Below are 21,948 nucleotides of genomic sequence, written 5' to 3'. Positions count from 1 at the left end.
TTGGAAGAGAATTTTCCTGGTATGATGAAAGATGAGAATATATCCATTCAGGAAGTCCAACGAACTCCAAACAGGATAGACCCCAAAAGAAAATCACCAAGGCATATCATCATCAAACTCACTGTGATAGTTGGAGCTGTGTGTTAACTTGGCCGGACCCCAGTTCTGTGTGGTTGTTCCCATGATGGGATCAGATGACTGTGTTCTGAGTGGCCAGTCTGCCCAAGGGGAGTTTCCCTAGGGGTGTGGCCTGCTTCCAAGATATCCAGGGACATCCTGGGAAGAGAGACATTTTTTGAGGGATTGGAACCCTGGTGTGCTGACTACAAACTTCTGTGAGTGAGCAGCCCACCGCTCGGCCTGGAGATATTGGATTCATCTTTCGTTGGAGTCAACAACCGGCATGCTGCCTGCCAGCCTTGAATTTCTCAGCCCCCTGTGCTTGTGGAAGCTAAGGCTGCCACCAGCTCATTTCCTCCACAGACTTGGGACTTGCCAGCTTCTATACGTTTGTGAGCCATTTCCTAAGATAAATTTCTCTCTCTCTCTCTCTCTCTCTAAATATATACATATATACACACACACACACGCTTTGCTGGTTTTTGTATTCCTCTAGAGAACCCAATCTAACACACTCACCAAAACCAAAGACAAAGAAAGAATCATGAGACCAGCATGGGAACACACAAAAAGTCACTACAAGGGGCAACCAATAAGACTAAGCTTGGATTTTGCAGCAGAAACCATGCAGGTGAGAAGACAATGGGATGGTATACATAAAACCCTGAGAGAGAAAAATTTCCAACCAAGAATTATGTACCCAGCAAAATTGTCCCTCAAATATGATGGTGAAATTAGGACATTTCCGGATAAGCAGAAATTAAGGGAATTTGTTAAAACCAGACCAAACTTAAAGAGATGCTAAACGGAGCCCTTTGGACAGAGAAGCACCAAACAGCCAGTAACAACTGACCATTAACACACGTTGATATAACCCAGAAACCAACCCAGCTATGGAAAGATCCAAAGTAAATAAGCCTACAAGATTGTAAACAGGGAACCAGAGACATCAACTGACAAATGAGGACAACTACAAACCAAAAAGAGGGAAATAACTATGTCATTACAGAACTTATAGATACTAGGGAAGTCAAGACAAGTACAACATAGAATGGACTGTTCTAAACTTGGGAAGAAAACTATAAATCACAGGGTAATCTCAAAGAAAAATGATAAACCTTCATATCAAAATAAAAAAGAGGACCAGCACAAATATTTAGCAAATACTAAAACAGCAACAAAGGAAGTGATAACACGATTCATAAACAAAACAAGCTCAGCATACAAAATTATATGGAACAAACAAACTGACACCACAAAAAAGCACATGACAAATATGACAGCAGCAAATTCTTATTTGCTGATAATTACGTATCTGGCAAAGGACTCATCTCTAAGATTTATAGAAAACTCCAATACCTCAACACCAAAGGAATTAACAATGCAATTGAAAAATGGGCCGAAGACATGAATAGACACTTCACCAAGAAGGATATTCAGGTGGCCAGCTAATACATGAAGAGATGCTCACAATCATTAACCATCAGAGAGATGTAAATCAAAAACAACAATGAGATGCCATCTCACCCCAGCATTGATGGCAAGGTTCAACGAGACAGAAAATAACAAATGCTAGCAGGGATATAGACAGATTGCAACTCTCATGCACTGCTGGTGGGACAGTGAAGTGATACAACCACTGTGGAAAGCAATATGGTGATTCCTTAGAAAGCTGGAATTAGAGATACCATTTGACCCAGCAATCTCATTACGAGATATATACCCTAGAGAGATGAGAGCTGGGACAGGAATAGATATATGCACAGTCATGTTCATTGCAGCAGTATTTACAATAGCAAAAAGATGTAAACAACCTATGTGCCCATCAGCGGAAGAGTGGATGACCAAACTATGGTACATACACACAATGCAATGCTATGCAGCACTAAAGAATAATGTGGAATCTGCAAAACACCACATAATATGGATGAACTTGGAGGACACTGTGCTGAGTGAAATAAGTCAATCACAGAAGGACAAATACAGTATTATTAGTTCATTGTTGTGGAGGGTCAAGGAAAGGTTTATATATGGAGGGAAATTTTCTGTTGATTGCCAGGGGTGGTAGGGGAGGAGAGGGAACACTATTAAAAAAAAAAAAAAAAAAATGCATTGACTCATGTCACTTTAGTTTTGTGTATTTCACTATACATAAATTATATTTCAATGAAATATATTTTTAAAAAAATGATGTGGGCAATAAACTGCATTTTTTTTCCCCCTTGAAAAATATGAAGTGATTGCTAATGGGTATGGGGTTTCTTTCTGGGGTGATGAAAATGTTCTAAAATTAGTTTTGATGGTTACACAACTAAGTGTTCTGTAAATATACTATAAAACAATTACATACTCTGAATGAATGAACCATGTTACATGAATTACATCTTAATAAAACTGTTTGAAAATTTGAAAGAAAAAAAAAAAGATGTGGGTAAACCAATGAAAGCTATTTAAATTATTATGCTACATTCCAAACTTAACATAGGTCTCAAATTTCTCTAACAAAGTTAAGCAAGCATCTCACAGACTTTGAACTTTTTATTTTCTCTGCCTGGAACACTCTTCTCTGTCACAATGCATGGCTTGGTCCCCCATTACGTCTAGATCTCTGCTCAAGTATCACCTTCCTGAGGGAAGCAGACTTGGTTGATCACCCTCTCTAAAAGAGTCACACACTTATACACACTCCAAACATTCTCCACGTCCTTTTCTTTTTCTCTACAGTATTCATCCCTACCCATTAATTAGAGGCAGTGGCATTAGATTCGGAAGGAAGATTGGACAATCTACTTCCGTAGTGATATCACCTCAGAAACCCAAAGAGGGTCACTATGAGTCAGATCTGACTCGACAGCAGTGAGTTTGGGTATTTTTTTTGGCATTAGATATATATGTTTAATTATTTTTAATGTTTATTGGCCGTTACCCTCATTAAAATGAACAGAAAGGCCTCTGTTTTGTTCACAACTATATTCCCAATGCCTAAAGTAGTACTTAGGGTACTGTGTATGTTAAGTGCTCAAAAGGTACTTGTTGAATGAAAGGTTATCAAAGTTTGCCAATTTCTACAAAACAGGTCATGAATTTGCAAATGTATACAGTAATATATTTGAAAATAGTTACACCGGAAATTTCTTCTATTTATATAAGTTTAAACTTGTTCTCACTTTTCAACGAGTTTATCAATTCCAGAACATTTATCGAGATTCCCTGAAAGGATACGAGAAGCGATCATTCCATGTTGCTCTTTCGACGTATTCCAACATAACAACAGCTTTGATTGTCGTTAAAAGTTTGTTCCATGTTTCATCAAAATCTACTACTCTTGGTTTCAAAGACATTGTGCAAGTTTAGTGTTGAAATCTGTTAATTAAAAACAATAATAACATTAGCATGTATTCTAATACCACATAATAACATGATACATGATAGGGGCAGGACAGAAACTGGCACATAGTAATAAGAGCTCAATAAATGTTTTTTCATGACTATCCAGGCAACAAATTCTATAGAATATGTGAATTTATTAACAAACTCTGGGAAACAGAAAGCTTTTTGTACAAATTACTTATGATTAAGGGTGCGTTTCCAAGAACAAGAAGCCAATTTTAATGTGTTGAAGGAAGAAGCTGAAACCCAGGTAGCCAAAAAGCCAACCTCAAGTATGAGAAATACATAGGAAACATTCAATAATAAGGTTTTGGGCCCAAGTCCTTATGGTTTGTATTTCTTAAACTGTGTAATAAGGTAGTATGCAAAAAAATAGAAGACACAAGAAAATGGAAGAAAGCTACATTTATATTAAAACAAAAAGGGATGAATGCAAAATTCACAGTAACGTTTCAAACTAAAAAGATTTCAAAGGAATTTTGGAGTTGGAAGAGACGGCTTAGGGCACCTCAGATTCTCAGGCATATCCAGTCCCACTCCTCTAAAAGCACTGCTCCAGCAGGCAACCCTGGCTCAGTGAACTTGACTGACCTATAAGTCAGCCACCAAGATTCCTTTGCCCCGTAGTCAAGCGACATTCTCAGAGTTAGCTGAAGGTTACAGAAATTTTGTTCAAGCTAGATTCTAAAACCGTCTCCTATCAGATCAGAAGAACAGAATTAAAAGAGAAATCTGTTGAAGTTAAACTTAATGCACAAGGGCAACAGTTTTCTGGCATATGTTTTAATATCCTCCCAAAAGTTTTCCCTTAATACTAGGTCTGTGAAACACAACTAGTATTGTGTTGGCTAGTGTACAGCCAAAGCCAAACAAGGATGAAACATCCTTTCTCTTGTCTCTCACATTGGAGAAAAAAAAGGTAGGGGAAAAATGGAGAGGGAAAAGATGTGTAAAGAGAAAGAGAAAAGCAGACAGGCAAAGGGAGAAGCTGCATGGCCCTAACCACCACAAATTGGAGACAGCCCTATGCCCTTCTTAGTTTCTGTCCTGAGAACCCAAGAACAGACTCCAAAGAGGAAAAAGAAAAGGATCAGAGAAAAGTCAAACAAATATCCCAAAGAGGGCTTCCACAATGAACCAATACCATTTTTTCTCAACATACCAAAGACTATCTACTGCAGGGGAAATCTACCAGTTTCCTAATCTCTAATTCTAAATCTAAATCATGAAATCAACCTGGATTCTTTCTTCTCCCTTATTCACCACATCCTGTCCAACAACGATGCTCCTGAATATGTCTAGCATCCATCCAATCCTATGCAACCCTACAAATGTCTAGGGATTGGGTCCTCAGCAGCTCTAGTTTTGTTTTGGTTCCCTTGTGTCACTCTAACAGCAATACCACAAGTGGGTGTCTTTAACAAATAGGGACTTATTATCACGCAACATGGCAGGCAACTAGTTCAAGTCCAGAAACAGTCCCAAGATCAGCAGACAACATGGCAGGCTGCTGAATGAAGACTCGGCTACAATGCAGGGTCCAAACATGCCAAAAAGTTCAGAGACCTTTCTCAAAGCATCTTCTTATATACTGGAAGCGATGACATCCCTAAGGCAGATACTCAGCTGCTCACAATAGATTCAACCACGCAGTTTAATACCAGTCTCTTCATGGAGAATAACTACATCCAGCTGCCCAGCCACTCAAAATCAAGCCAAGCCAAGTTGACACATAACCTTAACTACCACAAGTGTGTGTGTGTCTTATATATCATACTCATCCTCACAGCCACCTGATTATATAGATTCCATTGTTCTCCCCATTTTCTATATAAGGAAACTAAGTCAAAGAGTAATTAAGAAACCTGCTTAAAGTCATACAGTTAATCAGTGATGAAGTCAGGATTCAGATCTATACTAAAGACCTGTACTTTCAAATGCTGTAGTGCAACTATAGTGCCTTACTAACATTTCTGACAGAATATTTAGTCTTTGGTAGGCACTGTTCTGGCCTGGCGCTTGGAGGCTGCTTTTCGCTTGAGGGCAGCTCTTTATTAAGGCAGGGGCCTGAGGAAGACGAGCCTGGGGGCTTGAAGGCTGCTTTTCTCTTGGGGCAGCAGTTTATTAAAGCAGGGACTCAGGATAGGGGTAGGCAGACCAGGGCTCAGGGCTGCCTTTCACTTGGGGGCCGCTCTTTATTAAGGCGGGGCCTGAGGTAGACGGGCAAGGGCTCGGGGGCTGCTTTTTGCTTGTGGACAGCTCTGTTTTAAGGCCATTGCCCAAGGTAGACAGGTTCAGATGGGTTAGAAACAACTAAGGGAGACAAACTTGTCTGTTAGTTTGTCATCCTGTGGTGGCTTGCATGTTGCTGTGTGGCTGGAGGCTATGTCACCGTGTTACAAAATGCCAGCAGGGTTGCCCATGGTGAAGAGGTTTTCAGCGGAGCTTCTAGGCTAAGACGGACTCTGAAAAACAAAGAGGCCATCCACTTCTTAAACAATTGGCCAGTGAAAACTTTATAAACAGCAGTGAAACACGGTCTGATATATTATTGGAAAACTTTTATGAACAGCCTTGAAACGCTGTCTGATATAGTGCCGGAAGATGAGCCCATCAGGTCGGAAGGCCTTCAAAATTTGACTGGGCAAGAGGTGACTCCTCAAAGTAGAGACAACCTTAACAATATGGATAGAGTAAAGCTTTCGAGACCTCCACTGCCTGATATGGCACAACTCAAAATGAGTAGAAACAGATGAAATCATCCATTAATAACTGGAACATGGAATGTACAAAGTATGAATCTAGGAATATTGGAAGTTGTCAAAAATTAAAAGGAATGCATAAAGATCGATATCCTAGGCCTTGGTGGGCTGAAATAGACTGGTTTTGCCCATTTTGTTTCAGACAACCATATGATCTGCTATGCCGGGAATGACAAATTGAAAAGGAATGGTGTGGCGTTCATCATCACAAAGAGTGTTTCAAGATCTGTCCTGAAGTACAATGCTGTCAGTGATAGGATAATATCCATATGCCTACAAAGAAGACCAGTTAATACTAGTATTATCCAAATATATGCCCCCAACCACCAAAGCCAGAGATGAGGAAACTGAAGATTTCAACCAACTTCCGCAGTCTGTAATTGACCGAACATGCAATCAAGATGTGTTGATTATCACTGGTGACTGGAATCCAAAAGATGGAAACAAAGAAGTTACCGAGAGTTGGAAAATATGGCCTTGGGGATAGAAATAACGCTGGAGATCGCATGATAGAATATTGCAAGACCAATGACTTACCCAGAGGGACTGAATAGTTGAATCTGTGGGCTTGAAACCATAGTCATAGGAGATATCAAGCTCAACTGGCATAACATACTACACAAAACATCCTTCCACCTCCTACTTTGGCAAGTAGCAACTGGGATCTTAAAAGCTTGTAAGCAGCCATGTAGATGCAATGATGGGTCTCTCCTAGTCCAGAGCAAAGAAGAATGAAGAAAACCAAAGATTCATGGAAAGAATTTGTCCTACTGACTGGTATACCATGTGATCTATAGGCTATACAACTATGAGACTAGAAGAACTAGATGGTACCCGGCTACCACTGTCAACCACTTGGAGGGGGATCTATGTAGGAGATCCTAGATAGAGAGGGAGAACCATGTGGAACAAAACTCAAAATCATTTGGGAAAAAAAGGGGGGGCAGAGGGGACCAGGTTTTTTGGTCTGACAGAACTTGGTGGAACCACTGAGACTACGGCCCCTAGCTGCCCTTCAGGTCTGGAATTGAACCCACACCTGTGGCTTCCAGCCAAACAAAAGACAGGCAGGCACATGAGCTGAACATTTACCTGAGGTAGATACACTCCTTGGAGAGAACAATCATGGGATAAAGAAGGGCTGTTTATGCACAGGGAGACAGCTCAAGGGGCAAGAGTGCATGGAGGGATGGACACAGGGAAGAGAAAACTATCAGTAGGAAATGGGAGGGGAGCTGTTGCACCATGGTAAATAGTAGTCAATGTCATGAGATAAAGTGTATGCGAACTGCTGTATGGAAAGTGAATTTGCTCTGTAAATTTTCACCCAAATCACAATTAAAAAAAAAAAAAAAAGATTTAACAACAACAAAAAGACCAATTACTTATTCATTGCAAATACCTTTTTTCAACAACATAAATGACGACTATACACATGGACTTCACCAGATGGAATACACAGGAATCAGACTGACTACATCTGTGGCAAGAGGCGATGGAGTTCAGTATCTTCTGCCAAAATAAGGCCAGGAACTGATTGTGGAATAGACCATCAACTGCTCATATGCACGTTCAAGATGAAGTTGAAGACAATTTAAACAAGTCCACAAGAGACAAAATATGAACTTAATAATATCCCTCCTGAATTTAGAGACCATCTAAAGAACAGATTTGATCCATTAAACACCAGTGATCAAAAACCAGAGGAATTATGGGATGACATACAGAACATTATCCATAAAGAAAGTAAAACGTCATTAAAAAGACAAGAAAGGAAGAAAAGTCCAAAATGATCTCAGAAGACTCTGAAACTTGCCCTTGAGCGGAGAGTAGCTAACACAAATGGAAGAAATGACAAAATAAAAGAGCTGAACAGAAGATTTCAAAGAGCAGCTCAAGAAGACAAAGCCAATTACTATAATAAAATGTGCAAACAACACGTGGAGTTAGAAAACCAAAAGGGAAGAACACACTCGGCATTTCTCAAGCTAAAAGAACTGAGGAAAAACTTTAAGCCTCAACTTGCAATACAGAGAGATTCTATGGGCAAAATATTGAATGAACCAGGAAATATCAGAAGAAGATGGAAGGAATTCACAGAGTCACTGTACCAAAAAGAATTGGTCGATGTTCATCCATTTCAGGAGGTGGCATATGATCAAGAACCAATGGAAGTGAAGAAGTCAAAGCTGTACTGAAGGAACTGGTGAAGAACAAGGCTCCAAGAATTGATGGAATGAATAACCATTGAGATGTTTCAACAAACGGATGCCCCACTAGAGGCACTCATGCTATGCCAAGAGATTTGGAAAACAGCTACCTGGCCAACTGACTGGAAGAGATCCATATTTGTACCCATTCCAAAGAAAGGTAATCCTACAGAATGTGGAAATTATTGAAGAACATCATTAATATCACATGCAAGTAAAATCTTACTGAAGATAATTCAAAAACGGTTGCCACAGTATAGTGACAGAGAGCTTCCAGAAATGCAAGCTGGATTCAGAAAAGGACATGGAACAAGTGCTATCACTGCTGATATTAGATGGCTCTTAGCTGAAAGCAAAGAATACCAGAAAGATGTTTACTTATGTTTTATTAACTATACAAAAGCATTTGATTTTGTAGATCATAACAAATTGTGGATAACACTGAGAAGCATGGGAATTCCGAAACACTTGGATTGTACTCATAAGGAACCTATACATAGAGCAGGAAGCTGTCATTTGAACAGAACAAGGGGACACTGCATGGTTCAAAATCAAAAAGGGTGTGGGTCAAGGTCGTATCCTTTCATTATACTTATTCAACTTGTATGCTGAGCAAATTATCCAAGAAACAGGATTATATGAAGAAGAATGTGGCATCAGGATTGGAGAAAGACTCACTAACAATCTGCGATACACAGGTGACACAACTTTGCTTGCTGAAAGTGAGGATGACTTGAAGCACTTACCGATGAAGATTAAAGACTACAGTCTGCAGTATGGATTATACCTCAAAATAAAGAAAACAAAAGTCCTCACAACTGGTCCAATAAACAGCTTCATGGCCAATGGAGAAAAAACTAAAGTTGTCAAAGACTTCATATTACAAGACACCAAATAATGTATTGCATTGGACAAATCTGCTGCAAAAGACCTTTCAAGTGATGAAGAGCAAAGATGTCTCCTTGAAGACTAAGATGCGCCTAACCCAAGCCATGGTATTTTCAATCACCTCTTACGCATGTGAGAGCTGGACAATGAATATGGAAGACCGAAAAAGAGTTGATGCTTTTGAGATTTGGTGTTGGAGAAGAATGCTAAGAAGTACCACGTTGTTTTTATGTGCCGTTGAGTCGGACCTGACTCATAGCGACCCCTCCCTGGGTTTCCGAGGCAGTATCACTATGGAAGTAGATTGCCCAACTGTTCTTCTGAGGAGTGGCTGATGGGTTTGAACCACCAGCCCTCTGGTCAGCAGTCAAGTACCTTAGGCACTACATTACCAGAGCTCCCAAGAGTACCATGGTCTGCTAAAAGGACTAACAAATCTGTCCTGGAGGAACTGCAGCAAGAATGTTCCTTGAAAGTGAGAATGGCCAGACATCATCTCACCTACTTTGGTCATGTTGTCAGAAGGAATAATTCCCTGGAGAAGGATATCATGCTTGGTAAAGTGAAGGGTCAACAAAGGGGATGTCACTCAATGAGACAGACAGCCACAGTGGCTGCAACGATGGGCTCAGGTATAGCAAGGATCATGAGGCTGGCACAGGACCAAGCAGTGTTTCGTTCTGCTGTGCATAGGGTCCCTATGAGTCAGAGGCAATCGACAGTACCTAACAACAGGCACTGTTCTAGGCTCTGAGGGTGCAGTGATCAAAAACAAAGTTCTTGACCTCTAAAAAGTTAGAATCACAGGTCTTGCCCTCAAATGCACAAAAGTAACCTACCTAAATAAAAGAATTGAATATGCCACTATTGTTCTCTGTTGTTTCCCATGATCTGACTTCAGGGTAGAGAACTTCCCAGCTCCCTCTCCTAATGGACTCCATTCCTTGACATCACACTCCAGTAACTTCTCTTCACTTAGAAGTTACTGAACACACCAGGCTGCTTCATATATGCTGCCTTTACCATAATTGTTTTCTATACTTAAAATGCTTCTCTTTACCTTACCTTCCCTCTCCTACTCATTCACCTAACTCCTACTTATACTATAAGTCTAAGTCCAGGAATACCTGCCTTTAAGAAACTTTCTGGGCCCATTTAAGCTGAGTACCATACTCTAGCTTACGTACAACCTGAGAACATGACACTTAACCTCTAGTAGAGCATTTAACCCACTGAACTTTAATTATCTGAGCGTTTCTTAATGTAGGGACTATTTTGTAACCATGTACTAAAAAGCTGGTAATTTTTCCTTCATATTAATTTTCTCTCTTATAAAAACAGAAACATATCATGCACCAAATATCACTACAGAAGTAGATTGCCCAATCTTCTTTCCAAGCATTGGCTGGTGGGTTTGAACCACCATCCTTCTGGTTAGCAGTCAAATGGCTTACGCACACGCCACCAGAGCTCCTATATTACACATATTGCTTATAAATTACTTATGGTTGTACAGATTGGCTTTTAGCTTTGTTCAAGTTTTGACAGAATCAGACTTACAATGAATTCTCTGCTAAGACCAATAAACGTCTGATAGAATGGGTACCTCTGCAGTGACAATACATGCTCAAATGGATGAAAATCAAGGCCAGGTGAGAGAACCTCTGTTTCGTGAAACCCACCAAAACTAACATAACAAGTTACTACAAGAGTAGGAAAAGAATTTTAGCAGAAAATATGCTGAAATAGTCTGTCAAATTCTCTGCTCCCCTCATAGAATGTTCATGTAACTAAAAAGTTTAAGTTCTTTAATTTTATTGAAGCTGCTTAAGTGATAAATTTTTCATTAAGAGTTTACAAAAGGATGTGAAAGAGACAGGCACAAAAAACAAGGAAGAGAGAATGAGGGAAAGAGAGAGAGAGATGTGGAGGGGGAATCAAATTAAGAGACTTAAAAAAAGCACATACTATCAATCATCGTGTGTAGACCTATGTGAATACAGATTTAAACAAACTTCTTAAAAATATTTACAAGATTACTGGAAATTTAACCACTCATGGGATGCTTGATAACCTTAAGAAATTACTAATTTGTATAATACAAATTATAAAAAGAGGTTTTTAAAAAAAAAGAGTCTTTCTCATTTTATACCATTACATCTACAAATATTTCCAAAATATTTATTGATGACATAACATGCTATACAGGTTCTGCTTCAAAATTAAAGCCCTTGCTCCCAAGTTGATAATTGAGGCTGAGTGACAGGTAGAGAGGGTAGAGGGTTATTATTCTTTCATTACATACATTTGCAATTCTCCAAAGTAAAGAAGGTGAAAAAAATATCATCATTAATATTTGAAGAAATAAAGGAAAAGAAAGCACATAAAAGAAACCAGAAAAAGAAAAAAACTTAAAAAAAACTATCAATCCAATCAGGTAGATACACTCCTTAGATCAATCATGGGAGAACAGAAAGGTAGTATTTGCACAGGGAGATAACTCAGGGAGCAAGAATGCATAGGAAAGAAGGACACAGAGAAGAAATATCTATAAGGAGGAAGTGGGAAGAGAACTGTTACACTGTGGGGAATTGCAGTCAATGTCACGAAACAAAATGTGTATGAATTGCTGTATGGAATGAATTTGCTCTTTAAATCTGCACACAAATCACAATGAAAATTAAAAAAAAAAAATCCAAGAGGTCTAACGTTTAATTACCATGTACTCCAGCAAAATGAAAATGACAGATGATAATCATAAAGGAAAAAAATAAAATCCTAGAATCCTTGGTATCCTTGGTATCCTGAATAACAAGCATATTTGATTTTAAAAAATCAGTACCAAGGCATATCTTTATTATATGTTAGAACACTGATGATAAGAAAAGATCCCAAAAATTTCCAGAAACGTAAAACAGGTCATAAAAGACTACAAATCAGAAAATACTTAAGTTTATCATAGTAGCACTGGAAGCTGGATGGTAATATACAACAATGCTTCCAAAATTCTCAGGGAAAATGACTAATCACCTAGAATTCTATACCAAGGAAAACTATCAATAAAGTGTGAGACCAGAATGCAGTAGGCATAAATAATTTACTTCTTCCGCATCTTTTTTTTCTCAGAACTCTACTAGAGGATATCCTCCCATCAGAAGGAGGGAATGGAATAAACCAAGAAAGACCTAATAGGATCCAGGAAACAAGGGATCGTGAGAGCAGCAACAGGAATTCTCAGCACAGTAGCTATACAGATTTTAACAACAACCTGTCCAGATAGTCACAGAAGAGCAAAGCGCTTCAAGAGAGATTTCTCCAAGAGGAAGATGGGGGAAGGGGAGACCAACTGGCTAAGAGATCAGCAAGCTTTTTCTATAAAGGACCAGAGAGTAAATATTTTAGAGGTTTTGAGGGCCTCTTAGTGTCTGTAACAACTACTCATGTTAGTCCCTGTAGCACAAAAGCAGCTATATGCAATAATAATAAAACTATTTACAGAAATAGGCAAAGGGCAAGATTTTGCCCCTGGGCCATGACCTGTTATGCATGCCAATTGAAAGAAATTGTGGAGAGTTTAGGGAAAATTTAGGAAGGTACATTAAAAACTAAGCGAAGAATTAAGCAATGATTTCCTAGCTAGTACACAAAAAGCACGAATTATCAAAGAAAACATTAATAACTGAACTTCATCAAAATTAAAAACTTCTCCTGTTAGAATAAAACCAATATTGGCAAATAATATTGAAAACGCCAAGAACAAACAACTGTGTCCTGGAAAAAGTGCAGCCAGAATGTTCCTTAGAAGCAAGAATGGCCAGACTTCATCACACTTACTGTGGTCATGTCATCAGAAGGGACCAGTCCCTGGAAGAAGGATATTATGCTTGGTAAAGTAGAGGATCAACAAGAAAGAGGAAGACCCTCAACAAGATGGACTGACACAGTGGTTGCAACGATGGGCTCAAGCATAGTAAGGATTGTGAGGATGGCACAGGACTGAGCAGTGTTCTGTTCTTTTGTACACATGGTAAATACGTGTTGTCTGATTAAATGATACCTAACAACAAGCTCTTAGAATGATACCAAAAAAAAAAAAAAAAAACACCGAAACTCACTGCCATCAAGTCGATTTCGACTCACAGTGACCCCCTTTGGGTTTCCAAGGTGGTAAATCTTTATGGAAGTAGATTGCACAGTCTTCCTTTTGCAGAGTGGCTGGTAGGTTTGAACCACCAACCTTCTGGTTAGCAGTCAAATGCCTTACGCACTATGCCACCAGAGCACCTTCTGACAAGAAAATGAAAAAAACAAGATCGATATGAAATGAAATGAAAACAAGACACAAGATTTTGAATTCAATATCTAAACTGCCAATTTCAATTTTATAATAGTTGTTTCTATGCCATGAGTTGATTTTTGACTCACAGTGATTCAATGTGACAGAGCAGAACTGACCTACAGGGTTTCTAAGGCTGTACATCTTTATCAGCTACCTCATCTTTCTCCCATGGAGTGGCTGGTAGGTTCAAACTGCCAAGCCTTTGGTTAGCAGTCAAGCACTTTAATCAGAGTGCCACCAGGACATTTTAATCAATCAATACCACAAAAACCAAACCCACTGCCATCAAGTCAATTCCAACTCACAGCAACCCCCATTGGGTTTCCAAGACTGTAAATCTTTACGTAAGTAGAATGCCTCATCCTCCTCCTGTGAAATGGCTGGCTGGTGAGTTTGAACCACTGACCTTTGGCAGCCAAATGCCTTACCCGCTATACCACCAGAGCTGCTTAATCAATCAATCAAAAAGCCCTGTCAATTCTATCTTCTAATCATTGCTTAAGTCCATTCACTTCTTTCAATTCCCAGTGTCATGACCCTAATCCAAGCCTCCTACATCATATGCCTTATCTTCTTTTGTTCTCTTTGTACAATCCTCATACCACTGCCAGGATAAGCTTTCCAAATGCAAATGTAATTATATCATACCCTCTGCTTAAAAGTGTGGAAAAACATCAACTTAAGATCTTTAGCATTCATCAAATAGTTCATAGTTTAAAAAAAAAAAAAAAAACTGATTTCTTCTTATCACTCTAACATACAAGCTTTTCCATAAAGCAATACATATTTTACTAATATACCAACAACAATGATTTCAGAATCATTTACTCAATTTTCCAAGAGAACAGCTAGGGAAGCTAAGGTGAGGATGAAAATAGAGAAGCAACCTGGAAAACGAAATTGACCAACCATCTAGATTTTCTGATAGAAATGTTCTACTCTAAGTTCTTATGTGTTTTTTAAGGTATGCATCAGGATTGTACTTTTCACCATACTTATTCAATCTGTATGCTGAACAAATAATCCAAGAAGCTAGACTATATGACAAAGAATGTGGCGTCAGAATTAGAGGAAGACTCATTAACCTGAGATATGGAGATGATACAACTTTGTTTGCTGAAAGCAAAGACCTGAAGCATTTACTGGTGAAGATCTAAGACCACAGCCTTCAGTATGGATTATAGTTTGGTTTTGGTTATGAACATGACTATCATGACTATCAGAAATGTATTGCTGTATCTTCCACTATCAAAGAACCAAACCAAAACCCAAACCCAATGCCACTCAGTTGTCTGTGACTCACAGCAACCCCTTTAGGACAAAATAGAATTGCACCATAGGGTTTCTAAGGCTGTAAATTTCACAGAAGCAGACTGCCTCTTCTTTCTCCTGTGGTGTAATAGGTGGGTTTGAAGCACCAACCTTTCGGTTAGCAGCCAAATGCTTAAACCACTGTGGCACCAAAGCAGTTATAAATAAAGGGGAAGGCTAATATAAAACCCTGTAGTGTTGGACTGGAATCAGAGATATCAGTATGAAGTAACAGTTTTAATACACATGCACACGAACACACACACGTACACAAATTAAAAGATAGAGAAATAAACAAAGATGTGTGTGTGTGTGTTGGCTAGTATATGCATACATTTCTAGATCTATCCACTGAGAGAACCTAGGAACAATGACACCCCAGTAGCAACCAGCATGCGTAACAATCAGATGTTGGTTTCTAAACACCATTCTCCAACAAAAAGAACCAGAGCTCTTGGAAAAGTAACTGAAGTGGCTGAAGCAGGGAAAATATAAGATGAGCTTGGAAAATCCGGTGGTACCAGAAAACAAAGAAGTGCTAAAAAGATGACATAGATGACCGGAGCGTGCTAAAAGGATAAGGAGCCAACCTGGAGGAGCTCCCAATAATCAAAGCTGGAATATTCTGAGCAACAAAATAAATAATTATAGTATTAGATAAAAGAACAAAATAAGTATCTGTGAGTCCATGATGATATAAATAAATTACTATATATAAATACATAAATGTGGAAAAAGGACAACTCCTTTACAGAAGAATTCCAACTAGTAAATGTAAAAGGAAATGAAAAAAATACAAAATCAACATTAGGTGAAGATCACTATAATAACTGTTACAGGCAAGATCTACCAAAGAATCCTGAAATCAGTGATTAAAAGTCTGAGAACAGGATATCAGCACAGTTTCAAAGAATCTCCCCAAGATATTTATTAATTACAAAAAGAAAAACAGTAACTTTACAAACGGAGAAACTTGGCAGATAGCACCTTAACCAAGTGAATGTTAATACAGATACAGCACCATCCTGTACTGGCAGTGTAGTACCTAAGGCTTTTGACTGTTAACCAGAAGGCTGGCAGTTCAAACCCACCAGCTATTCCTCGGAAGACTGGGCAATCTACTTCCGCAGAGATACCACCTTGTAAACCCAAGGAGGGGTCTCTATGAATCAGAATCGACAAGTCGGCAGTGAGTTTGGTTTTGGTTTTTTGGTACTCCCTGATATGATGTACTATGTTGGGTAGCACTCAACTTCTGTAGTACATTTTGCCCAAAATTCATAACCTCAATTTAATGAGAAAACATCAGACAAATCAAAGTTGGGAGACATTCTACAAAATAATGGATTGTTATGTTGTTGTTATGTGCCATCAAGTCGGACCCAACTCACAGAGACCCCTCCTTGGGTTTCCGAGGCAGTATCACTACGAAGTAGATTGCCCCATCTTCCTTCCAAGGAGTGGCTGGTGGGTTTGAACCACCAGCCTTCTGGTTAGCAGTCAAGTGCCTTAGGCACTAGCTACCGGAGCTCCTAGTGGAAAACTGGTGAAATTCAAATAAGGTATATAGTTTAATCATGTTGCACTGATGTTAATTTCCTGGTTTTGACCATATTTTAATTATGTCCATACTGTATCAGCATTAGGGAAAGCTAATGTGTCTATATACATGAGCTCTCTGTACTATTTTTGCAACTTTTCTGTAAGTCTAAAATAATTACAAAATAAATAATATTTCATACTTTCTTTTCTTCAACTGAATTTAAATGATGTTGAAAAACTCAAATATTTACACAGGATAAAAATCAACATTGTTTGCAAACAACATACAATAAAACAAAACTTAAGTCACTGAGTTAATAGGCACTTATTAAGTATTTACTATATTCCAGACTCCTCTACCAGATGCTAAAGATGTTGCCTTCAAGAAGCTTAGGCCTGATGAAAGAAGCAAAAGAGATCAATTTCAATCTGACTTACCAAAAATTTTAACAACACACAAAATCAGGCTACAGTTCAATGATTAAATTAAAATAGCAACATCATTTATGTTAAAATCTGTAAAAGAAAATGCTTTGGATAACTAATTTTCAAGCAGGCTATTAAGAGCTATACATTTACAGAGTTTAAGTTTAGTTTAACACACTTCCTACAAGTATAGCATAGTGTTGTCTTATGCATAGTAATTAATAGTGTCCAATGCTCTAACAAGTACTGAGTAAAATTAAATATTTCCATCAAAGATCATAGAAGCTAGCTGATTAATCTTAGGCAAAAATAAAGAATAACATAAGTAAACATAAGTAAAAATGCACAAACAGAAGAAGATAAAACTAGATGACTAGGAGGGACGGATAGATGGGTGAACAAGCTAAACAATTATGTATGTCTAAATGGAGAGTGTATCCAAGATCATATACAGGGTTGGCAGACAATGGGCCTCTCAGGGTGCAGAAGAGTATGAAGGGATGGACACTGGGAGGAGGTAACTATGGGGAGGAAGTGGGAGGGGAGCTGCTGCATTGTAAATTTTGGTCAATGACATGAGACAAAGTATATGTGAACTGCTGTATGAAAAGTGAATTTACTCTGTAAATCTTCACCCAAATCCTAAAAAAAAAAACTAGATGACTAGGGACTGTTAACCAGAAGGCTGGTGGTTCAAACCCACCAGCCACTCCTCAGAAGAAAGACTGGGAAATCTACTTCCATAGAGATACCGCCTCAGAAACTCAAGGAGGGCTTGCTGTTAGTCAGAAATGACTTGACGGCAATGAGTTTGGTTTTGTTTGGTACGTGCATCAAAAAACTTCTTCCAAAGAGTAAAAAGAAAACCTACAGATTGGGAAAAATATTTGACAATGACATCTGACAATGGACTTATCTCTAAAATTCATAGAAAACTCCCAGCACCTCAACAGCAAAAAGACAAACAATCCAAATTTTAAATGGGCAGAAGGCATTTAAATGTCTTCTCAAAGAAGATATTCAGGCAGCCAACAAACACATGAAGAAATGTTCACAATCATTAGCTATTAAAGAGATGCAAATCAAAGAGCAATGAGATACCATCTCACCCCAGCAATAACTGCAAAGTTCCAACAAGACAGAAAATAATAAAAGGCTGGCAAGGATGCAGAAAGACTGGGACTCTCATACACTACCAGTGGGACTGTAAAATGATAAAACCACACAGGAAAATAGTATGGTGCTTCCTTAAAAGTTGGAAACAGAAACACCATTTGATCCAGCAGATCCAGTACTGGGTACATATCCTAAAGAAGTGAGAGCCAGGACACAGATGTATGCACATCCATGTTCATCACAGCATTATTCACAATAGCAAAGAGATAGAAACAACCTAAGTACCCATCAACAGAGCAATGGATAACCAAACTATGGTACATACACACAATGGAATACTATGCAATTCTAAAGAATAATGTAGAATGCACAGAACACTACACAATGTGGATGAACTTGAAGGACATTATGTTGAATGAAACAAGTCAATCACAGAAAGACAAATATTTTATTAATCCACTATTGCAAAAAGTCAAGGAAAGGTTTATATACAGAAGGAGACTTTGCTTACCAGGGATGGGAGGGGAGAGGAGGGAAAATTGATAGATAGGTAAGAGACAGGTATTGATTTGGGTGAAGGAAAAGGCAATATACCAAAAGCAAGTAACCAACACAGTAACACTAAGGAAAAGGAAGACACAACAGAGGTACAGACAACAAAGACAAACACTATTACATATACACATGAATCTACAGGTGGATATATAGGTAGACAGGCTAAAATATCCGGTATGTCTGGGCAAAAGGGAATATACCCATGTTCATATATAACTTTGGCAGATAGTATTTCTACACACATATTTATGTGCTATAAGAATGTCCAGATATATAATAGAGCTAATGGGGCAAAGTGATGATAACTTCTTAGCCACAGTCAAATTCCCTGATCGCATGAATCACTGGGCCCACAGGCTCAAGACCATAGACATCAAGCTCAAATGACGTAACATGCTACACAAAAATACTGTTCTACATCCTGCTTAGGTGAGTAGCGACTGGGTCTTAAAATTTTGCAAGCAGCCATCTAAGATGTAACAACTGGTCTCTCCCCCTCTGGAGCAAATGAGAATGAAGAAAACCAAAGACACATGTAAACAATTAGTCCAAGAGGCTAGTGGACCATGCAAATCTCAGACTACATGACCCCGAGACCAGAAGAACTAAGTGGTACCCAGCGACCACTCTCAACCACTCAGAAAGGGAGCAAAATAGGAGATCCTGGACAGTGGAAATGAAACAAAACTCAAAATCATAAAAAGACCAGGCTTACTGGTCAGACAGAGACTGGTGAAACCCCAAGACTATGGCCCCTAGTCACCTTCGGGCCTGGAACTGAACTCACTCCTGTGTCTTCCAGACAAACGACAGACAGGCATATAGCGAATATTTATACCAGGTAGGTGTACTCCTTAGAATGATCAAGTCTGGGAAAACAGAAAGGCAGTATTTGCATAGGGAGATAGTTCAGATGGCAAGGATGCACAGGAAAGAATTCAGGGAAAAGGGAACCACAGGGAGGTAGTGGGAGGAGAGCGGCTGCATTGTGGGGATTGCAATAATGTCATGAACAAAAAGTGTATGTAATGTTGTGTGGAAAATGAATTTACTCTGTAAACTTTCACCCAAATCACAATAAAAATTAAAGAAAAAAAAAATCTGAGGGAAAAAAAGGTGGAATGAGATGTACGTCTGGATTTTTAATTCTTCAAAATAATAAAGCAACATAGAAAACTATTCCATCTTCCTCCCCCGAATGACTCAATCAATAGTTTTCATCTATATTCCAAAAGGTACTGCAGATGCTAACATCATGATCTTAACACTACTCATTGTCACACAATGTTAAGACTCAAAGGAACTGTACTGTTCTAGTATCTCTAATAGGCCTTTCTAATTAAAAACCCAATACAAAGTAGTGACATAAAGGATGAATCTACATACAGTAAAACCTTCAAATGATGGAACCTGTGTAAGGCATAAACCTGTCAGAGAAGGAAAAAGCAAATTTCTACTAAAACAAGCAATAGAAAAGAGGTGGTGAGACTGCCCTCTATAAAAGGTGGAAAACTTGCAAAACCCAGGAAAACAAGGCAGTTCCACCAAGTTCCAGTTCTCACTGTATTCTTGAAGACATTTTAACACAAGGATCACGCTAACATCTTCAACGTAATAGATACACTACAGTTAAGATTCAAACCCCGGCAAAGAGCCAGATCACTCAGTATTTTGATTAACTGATTACTGAGAAAGGATTCACTACACGTCTTAAATATCAATAACATGTTATAAATCTCCTGACAAGAGTTTAAATTTGTTTGTTTTTCAAAGATTTAATATTAGCCAGATAGAAATTTTCCTAATATTAAGATTAGAAGGTTGATGCTATCATTGAGTTACTTGAACTTAACTGAGAGTACATACATGAAAACACTGCCATTAATCATAATCAAACATTTTTCCAACTTGTAAGAGGTTTTTCTTTAAGTCATCTCATTCCATTTCATAATTTTTAAATACTATTTAAAACTATAAAAAAAGGTGTCAAACCAAATAAAGTATACTGCCACTTTTGCAAAGTAGGAAAGAATACATACATATTTGCTTATATGTATACAAACTATCTTTGAAAGGACACGTAAGAAATTACTAACATTAGAAACTGAAAAATTCAGTGACAATGGGTTAAGTGGAGAGAGATTTGTAATTCCTTACCCTTTTGAATATTTTAAATTTTGAACCATGTGAATACAGTTTCTCTTCAAAACATGAATAAAATACCAACCACATGGAAAGGGATCAAAATTGGAGATCCTGGATAGAACAGGAGGAAAAATGTGGAACAAATTCAAACTCACAAAAATGACCAGAGTTACTCATCGGATAGAGACTATGGCCCCAGGTTATCCTTCCGGCCTGGAAATGGGCTCACTTCCGTGGTTTGGCTCTCAGTCCAACAGTAGAAAGACCCACCTAGGGAAAGGCACCCACCTACCCTAGGGAGATGCACCCCTTAGATCAATCAGCCATGAGACATCAGAGGAGTAGCATTTACACAGAGGGAAAGCTGGACAGATAGGAATGTGTAGGTAAGAAGGGCAATGGGAAGCGGTAGTCACAGGAAGGAGAGGGCAGGAAAGCTTTTTATGGTTGGAGATTGTAATTGGGGCTGTGAAATCAAATGTCCATTAACTGTTGAGAGTAAAACAAATCTGCTTTGTAAATCTGCACCCAAATCCAAACAAAAGATTTAAATAAATAAATAATAAAGTTCCCTGGGTGGCGCAAACGGTCTGCTCTCCTCTAATCCAAATATTGTCGGTTCGAACTTACCCAGTAGTACTGTGGAAGAACTAGACCTGGCCATCAGCTTCTTTAAAGATTACAGCCCATCCAACTCTGTAGCTAATAGAATATCTCCAAATAAACATATGTTGTTATTGTTGTTGTTGTTATGTGCCGTCGAGTTGGCCCTGACTCATAGCCACCCCTCCTTGGGTTTCCGAGGCAGTATCACTATGGAAGTAGGATTGCCCAACCTTCCTTCCGAGGAGTGGTTGGTGGGTTTGAACCGCCAGCCGTCTGGTTAGCAGGCAAGTGCCTTAGCCACTATGCTACCAGAGCTCCTAAATAAACATATAAACAAACAAATTCTTCAACAAAACAAATATAATAAACAGATAAATGCTGGTAACTCTCATCTGTCTTTTCTCCACAGAATTTAAGTTCCATGAAAGAGATTTTTGTCTATTTTTTCACTAATTATATTCACACTGCTTAGTCCACAGCTGGTGCTTAAAAAATGTTAAAAGAACAAATAACTCCTTAACCTCTCCACTTCATTCCA

At 38.6% G+C, this 21,948-nt stretch overlaps 1 protein-coding gene across 1 annotated transcript in view; it reads right to left on the bottom strand.

Moving 5' to 3' along the window:
• Positions 1–3,479, bottom strand: part of CUL2 (cullin 2) — a 117,205-nt gene extending 113,726 nt beyond the window's left edge. Inside the window, exon 1 of the mRNA XM_007942437.2 lies at positions 3,343–3,479. Within this exon, the coding sequence (XP_007940628.1) occupies positions 3,343–3,461 (119 nt within the window). The 5' untranslated portion in view covers positions 3,462–3,479. The remainder of the gene's footprint in view (positions 1–3,342) is intronic.
• Between the last annotated feature and the right edge of the window lie 18,469 nt (positions 3,480–21,948).

This window comes from Orycteropus afer, unplaced genomic scaffold (assembly GCF_000298275.1).
Source record: "Orycteropus afer afer isolate SDZICR_OR568_19922 unplaced genomic scaffold, OryAfe1.0 scaffold00090, whole genome shotgun sequence".
Classification (NCBI taxonomy): domain Eukaryota; kingdom Metazoa; phylum Chordata; class Mammalia; order Tubulidentata; family Orycteropodidae; genus Orycteropus; species Orycteropus afer.
This window is presented reverse-complemented; position numbering and strand designations above follow the sequence as displayed.